Below are 7,720 nucleotides of genomic sequence, written 5' to 3' on the forward strand. Positions count from 1 at the left end.
TTTTTTTTTTTTTTTTTGGAAACGGTTTATGCTATTGAATTGCGGTTTGCGGCATAATGTGGCACAAACGTAGCACAACACAGCACAATAAAAAAAAATCCAAAATTCGAAAAGTGCGGGGCCAACTTCACACACGTCCGAAATTTTGAGAATGCTTAAGTCATAGTTCGGGCATAACACTCTTAAAGAGACTCAAGTGTAGGCATGGCACAAATAATTTTTAGGACGAGAAGCAATTGAAAATTAAGGTCGTCGACGGTCGACTTTCAGTTGGAAAGGTTCTTGCAACTGTATTTTTTTATTTCAAAGGAGTTTTGCACATCGATTTTCTTCACGAACATTGTACCGTGAACGCCGCATACTACTGCTAACTTTTGAACGAAACAAAACTCGCATATTGTCGGAAAAGATGCGAATTTCCATTACGAAACGTTATCCTGCTGCACGACAATGCTCGAATCTATACAGCTGCCTAAACTCGACAAAAAATTAAGGATTTGTTCTAGACTACACTGGAATACCCTCCCTACAGTCCGCCCTGCGATTATCATTTATTTGGACCACTAAAAGAAGCACTTGGAGGACAAAGATTTGATGATGATGTTGCTATTGAAACGTTCGTGCGCGATTAGCTGGTGTCACAACCACCTTCATTTTTCGATAGCGAGATCAAAAAACTATCTATCCGTTGGGAAAAATGTGGTTTTAAGTCCGGAGATTATGTAGAGAAATAACTATGTATGTTTGTATTTTTATGGTGCTTCAATAAATTTAAAAAAAATAAATCCGGTTTATATTTGATTCACCCTCGTACTATACTAACAAAACTTTAGTAAATGTTTGTGCAAAAGTTCTTTTGGATCCATTTACTCGTTTAAAAATTATTTACATAAAACTATAGCAAAATACCTTGATCAAAAAGTTCCCGGAATTCATTCAGAAAATTCAAAATACAAGTTTATTCATCAAAAGTGATATTGTCCCCTTCAAAGTACTTTCCATCGACTACAACGCACTTATGCCAACGCTTGATCCAGCTCTCGAAACATTTCTGGAATTCTATTGTCGGTATAGCCATCAGAGCCGTTTTCGATTTTTCCATTACCTCTTAGTAGTGGTTTTTTGACTCGATCGAACAGAAAAAAATCGCAGGGATCCATATCGGGTGAATTCGATGGCTACTGTTGGATGGTATTCGTTTCGTTCTTGGTCAAAAAATTTAATACAAACTCGTTGTTACAAATTCAACTCCATTTTTAAAACTGTAAAAAATCGAAAACACGTGCAGAGGTAGATGTACTCAAGACGGCGTAACTTTTACAAATGTCAAGCTATAGCGATAAAATTTATTGGAAATGTCAATGATAGATGTGGCAACCTAACCAAAAAAACAGAACTTAAATCAGCTGACTCAGAGCATCACCTGGTGGTAATTCCGGGAACTTTTTGATCAAGGTAGTATGATCGCGCTGTGTAAGCCATTAAAAACCAAATAGTTTATTTTTATCAGTTGGTTTTAGAATGTATTTACGATAAAATTTTGTAACTGATATTGGCTAATATTAATTTCTTTGACTGATTTTTTAGCTGATGCTTTTAATTGAATACAGTCAAAACATCTTAAGGAGAACATTAATGCTCTGATATTTCTCAAATTATAAAGCGATTGATATTCGGCAAAGCGGCTCTGGCTTTGAACAAAGAATCTATATTATAGAAGAAAGGAAGATTGAAGGACAATAAGGAGCACCCCATATATATTCTTGATTCTTCAAATGTATCGGCTTCCGCCGCAGAGAGTGTCGCGCTTGAAATTCAACCGAGGACACGCTCATAAATTATTCCAACGCGCAACGGAGAAAACTCACCAGTTTGTAGTAAGGCACAGGTACCAGCGAAGGCGACTCTGAGGCTGGTTTATCTTCCTCCTCCTTCGTTTCCGATGGTATAAATTCCCTATCGACAGAAATGCAAATCGATTGTTAATCAAAATCCTTGAAATAAAAATTAGATATTTATGTTCACTAAATCTTTCCTACGTTTTTCTATATGGAAAAAACGATTTTGTTAAAATGTCTATAAAACTTCGGCTAGGTACAGAAAATAATTTTGTTAGACCATCAAAATAATTATGTAACTCAAGCTAGCTGCTAGAATATCAAATAAAAAAATCTTATCTTTAGTTAAAGTGAATTTTAATGCTTAATAATGCTCGTATATAAATTTACAAATACATTTTTCAGTTTTATAAATATCAAAATTTTTTGTAGCACATTGCTAATTATGCTTGAACGCTCTACATAATTATTTTGATACGTCTGCCTAGCTGGCCCCCCCACCTAACCAAATCTATGAAAAAATTAAAAAATTATGTAATAAAAAAAATGAAAAAATTATGTAATAATGCGCTATTTATGCGCTATTCATATTCGCAAACAAAAATTTTTGCACTCCTTCCGTTTAGCTAAAAAAAAATTTTGTGGGGGGCTGAGTAGGCAGTCAGTCAGCCCCCCCATTAAAAATAATTGATTTGAAAATTAAATACACAGGATTTATGCGCTATTTATGTGCTACTATTTCCAAGCATTTTCGATTTTTGCGCTGCAACCCTTAAGGCACTTCCCTCTTGGAGCAAACATAAATCCTGTGTATTTAATTTTTCAAATCAATTATTTTTAATGGGTGGGGGGGCTGACTAACTGCCTACTCAGCCCCCCCACAAAAATTTTTTTTTTGCTAAACGGAAGGAGCGCAAAAATTTTTGTTTGTGGATATGAATAGCGCATAAATAGCGCATTATTACATAATTTTTTCATTAAGATTTGGTTAGGTGGGGGGGCCAGCTAGGCAGACGTTTTTCAGACTTATATCTAGCTAAATTTTTAGATACTTCATCAAAATTATTCTTTCCGTATACATATTTCGTTCAGCAAAATTCTCAGTCCAGAGAATGTGATATATCATTTTAAATTTATCAAAAAATGCACCGAAATAGAGTCTCGTCTATTTTTACTGTTTGTTGACTTGCTAGAAATAACAAGACTGGACATATTCCTTGCGATGATAGGGAAAGGAATTTGGAGAATCTAACAAGAGTATCGGGATGGATTAGGAACTATTACCAGAGGACGTTTCACAACATCTGGAATCGCGTGCAGCCACGTAAAAAATGAGGCAATAAACGGGCGCGGCGCGGTTACTTTTACGGTTACGATAAAAGGGACGAGAAGATTTCGATGCCAGAAGCATTCTCGTAAAAAGCATGCGTTTGCCCCCATACGAAACCATATACGGTCCGTAAAAGTTTTATGCGAGCCTCCTCTGGCCGTGTCGAGACATTAATAAGCCGGCGAGCCCACAATGATCCATTATCCAGTCTCTACGTGTCCCGTATTTATTTCTAGATATATATACGTTAGAATCTGTAACAAGCTTATTCGTACATTGCTTTGCCATTTTCCTGTAGCATGTATTCGGCTTCATATTTATCCCTCTCCTTGTCTTGTCGCGTGTCTGAAATGAGATATACAAGATACCATACACACAAAAAATCCACAGATACATTTAAATGCAAAGCGTGCTGCAAATAACATATCACCGCCGTTTACTGCATTTAACTGCAAGATAACATGGCAATAGCGAGATTGATGGATTACATGAAGTGTGTGTCTTTATACATTTTCCAATCGTATATCACGCGTGTCATGCAACTGGATTATTACGCTTTCCACTAAGAGATACACAGAAAAAAAATTTGCAGATTTTAAATAAATATTTACTCCAATAGTACTAACGAAATATTTACTAAATGTAAACATATATTTATTCGATTTAAACATAACTGTCTTATTTTGAATAAATATTTATTTACTATAAATAAATATTTCGTTAGTACTATTGAAGTAAATATTTATTTAAAATCTGCAAATTTTTTTTTTCAGTGTGATAAAGCTGTTAACACAGACACATAACTTTATCTGTCTTCATTGCGGTCGCATTTTTAGATAAAAATTGTTATTGCCGTTCTGAGGAAACTATTCGACGAATCTCGTCCAACAAGGTCCCTTAGGTCAGAAATCGTGAATCAAATGGAGGATCTCCGTAAATCGGCAATTTAAAGATCAATGAGGACGTTCCCGGGTAACTTGGTGGGAGCGCAAAAACTATCGGGATCCGCGGGAAGTTTCGACGTCGTCATTGCAAAGTCCAGGAACCAGAAGAGTAGTCCTGGATGAGAGACTTTGGCGAAAGTCGACCAGCATCTCTCCGTGGGGGCTCCATTAGCGACGTAATTGCTGTTAGAAACTCCCCGACAAATCTACGATCGGTACGGAATATAGGAAGTTTTGCTACCTGACGTAATAACAGTGCCGCGTATACTCGAGAATGGCGTATTAGCGTCAGTTACGTTTCACCACGTCGAGCACAAGCTCGCGGAAATTTATTTTAGCAATTATTGAAGGCAGATCTTTAGCGTAACGGAAAATACCGAAAACGGATTATTGTTTTGCTGTTTTTTTTCCCCCCAAAAAATACGTATTATTTTGAGAATATTTCACTGCGCACTTACGCGAACTTAATAAAATAGTGCGATAAAAAAGAAATTAAGTAAAATGATGGTTTCTACTACTTGCAATTCTGGTTCGATATTTCGTTACGGCACTGTCACGATCCCTATACTTTATACGATCTGTAATCGATCGTCTTTTGGAGAAACTTTCTTAGTCGTGACTCTCGTAAAAGCATCAAAACGAATGCCAGTCCTCGGAATTTTACAACAGTAAGATATTTAGTGCCTCTTAATACGTTCTCCTCACAGGCGATAAATTAATTGAATAATTTTAGCTCACTTTTATCGTGGAACTTAAATGAGAACTTGTACTCATATATTAAGTATATTAGTCTATAATGGTACAATTATTTCCAACGAAAACTTTCGTTTTTGAAAAGATAGATAGTTTTCTACTCATATTAATCGTGAAAAAAGCAGCGATTTGCAAAAATAATTTGCTATTAGCAATAATATTTTAAACATTAACTATATCGCGCCATGTCTTAGCGCCGAGACATTATCGTGTCTCCAGATAATTGTGATAGAAAGCATAATAATATGATTATATAATTATGATAGAAAACATAATAATCCAGTATATTTTTATGATTTTTTTACTCTAGGTTATAGTTTTTTGAAATTATTTTATCTTTTTACCATTTTTTAGTAAAACAATGTTTATTCAGCAATAATTACTTGTTTCTATTCATATGCTGGCTAAACAATAATCAAAAATAAAACTAAAAAAATTTGTTCTATAAGAATAAATGAACAAAAAAGCCAATGACAGCCAAAGTGAGTGTTGGAGCGCAGTGTTTAGACATTTATTGTTAAAATATTACATAAATATGAATACTCTGCAAATTTCAGCGTCTACATAGAAAAAATAGTTTTGCTGAAGTTATACCAGTGGACGCAGAAAATTAATTGAACCAGCCACTACTTTAAAAAGATGCACAAAAAGTTTATTAAAGTAAATCAGGATAGCAAGAGCTTTTCACAGTGCCGGTATATGGCGAACTTACACGGGCGGCGCGCTGTGTAAGTCCAATGTTATAGACTATGACAAGACAGTCTCTTACCCTGGTGGGACGGGCATGAAATACAAAAATGCAAAAATTTAAATCAATGGCCCGGGTTTAACATTCCCACTGATTGAGTGTTTTTGGGGGGTATTATATCTATTACATTATTACGTAGTTCTTGGAAGTGATCACGCGCTTAATTTGGTCAACAAGTCCGCTTTTTGATCTTTCATACATACGTATTTGACATTAATTTCTTCGCTCGCGTATTTCTCTCTTATAAAATGATGTCGGACCTCAATGTGCTTCGTACGTCGATGAAACTCTGGGTTTTCTGTTAACCTGATCGCGCTTTGATTGTCGTACAGAGTGTGGATGGTTTTTTGCACCGATGTCCGATATCACTTATTGTTAGTAGTTCGCACAGCCAAATCGCCTCTTGTGCTGCTTTACTCGTTGCAACGAACTTCACTTCAGTGGTGCTGAGACTCTGGCTGTGTTCCAAAATTCACTGTCAATGCTGAATATCTACAATTTACGTTACGTATACTATACATTTTCAGCACTGGCAGTAAATTTTGAAACACAGCCTTTGTGTCGTCTTGAGCATCATAAGACAGGTCTGTTTACTAATTCGAATAAATAAATGAAGTTGTGAAGCGCTTATTGTCTTTGTCGCTGGCGTAATTGGAATCCGAGAACCCAACTAGTTCGAGTCCGCTCCCACTGCCTCTATACATTATACCTCGATTTCTGGTACCTTTTAAATATCGAAATATTCGCTTGACTAATGAGGATTGCCTGCCATGTTTTTCTAAATATCTGTTTACAAGTCTAACAGCGTACGCTATGTCGAGTCTCAAAACGTTTGACACGAACATGAGCGATCCGACGGCCTCACGATATGGGATATCATTCAATTCATCGTCGCTGTGGGCTTTTTCGTAAGAGTCCGCGGGTACGTTGATAGTTTGCACGTTGCGAATCTGTGCAAAATTGATTCAGTATTTTTTTTGATGAATGAAAATCGCCTTGCTGGTGCGATCTCGTTCGATTTGCATTCCCACGAAATAATCGGCTTTTATATCTGCGATAATGTCGAAACTATCCTTTAGGATATCTAGGATTAGATTGATGGTTTCCAATTTTGAGACCATTAGCAAGCCGTCTATATATAGTGCAAAATACGCCTTATCATTAGTGGCTATGATTACACCGTGCACTTAGTCCGCGACCTAAACAATGGACGTCCTTGTTTAACCTATAAGTTAAACAAAAACATCTATCGTATAGGTCGCGGACTAAGCGCACGGTGTAAACCAGGCCAAAGACACCTATTATTTAGGTCGCGGACTAAGCGCACGGTATAAATGTAACCATTGATTGATTTGATGTAAACGCACTTGCCAGCGGCGCTTTGAACAAATTTGAACTGTTTTAAAAACGTATCGAATTTTTTTTTCCAACATCTCCTCAGCTTGTTCCTAGTTGTATAACGTTTTATTAAGTTTGCATACTGAATCACTGTCCAGAGCGCACATACCTTCAGGAACACGCATATAAATTTCTTCTTTTGACATCGAATTGATATACTTCAAGGTCGTTAACTGTGGCTGACAAAAACAGAACAGAATCGTCGCACAAGGGCGAAAATTTCATTAGAGTAAACCCGGCAAATACGCCGCACTGGAATTTACGCCGCAGAAGTTAGAAAAAATAGAAGAAGTGAGGTAATTTTTTCGCAACTACTCTGTTACGCCTTTATGTTATATTAGTATTGAGTTATAATTTCAGCTTCTTACTGTTAATATCAATGAAATTATTGTTAAATCGATTTGTCACTTATTACAATTGTCAAAAATAGCGTTATCATAAATTATAATTTACATAAAATGATTACTGTAGAGCGTATACAAGATCTAGTGGTTATTTCGTGATACATACGTGTAGAGGAATAAAGTAAAGCATGTTGTATAGCAAAATACAAGTGCTTTGCTTTCGTATTCTTTGTTTAGTTTGTTGCCTCGTATATCCCACTTGTTTGGGATATACGACATTTTTAGCGGGCGGGATTTATGTCCAAAGCATACAAAGTGCGCAGATTGAAATCAGTGCACTAAATGCAATAAACGCATTACATAAA

At 36.1% G+C, this 7,720-nt stretch overlaps 1 protein-coding gene across 1 annotated transcript in view; it reads right to left on the reverse strand.

Moving 5' to 3' along the window:
- Positions 1-7,720, reverse strand: part of Mdr49 (Multi drug resistance 49) — a 117,447-nt gene that overhangs the window by 32,775 nt on the left and 76,952 nt on the right. The window contains 2 exon segments of the mRNA XM_018455649.1: positions 1,869-1,956; positions 3,444-3,513. Of these exon segments, the coding sequence (XP_018311151.1) occupies positions 1,869-1,956; positions 3,444-3,513 (158 nt within the window).

Source organism: Mycetomoellerius zeteki, unplaced genomic scaffold, assembly GCF_001594055.1.
Source record: "Mycetomoellerius zeteki isolate Tzet28-1 unplaced genomic scaffold, Tzet1.0 scaffold5, whole genome shotgun sequence".
Lineage (NCBI taxonomy): Eukaryota > Metazoa > Arthropoda > Insecta > Hymenoptera > Formicidae > Mycetomoellerius > Mycetomoellerius zeteki.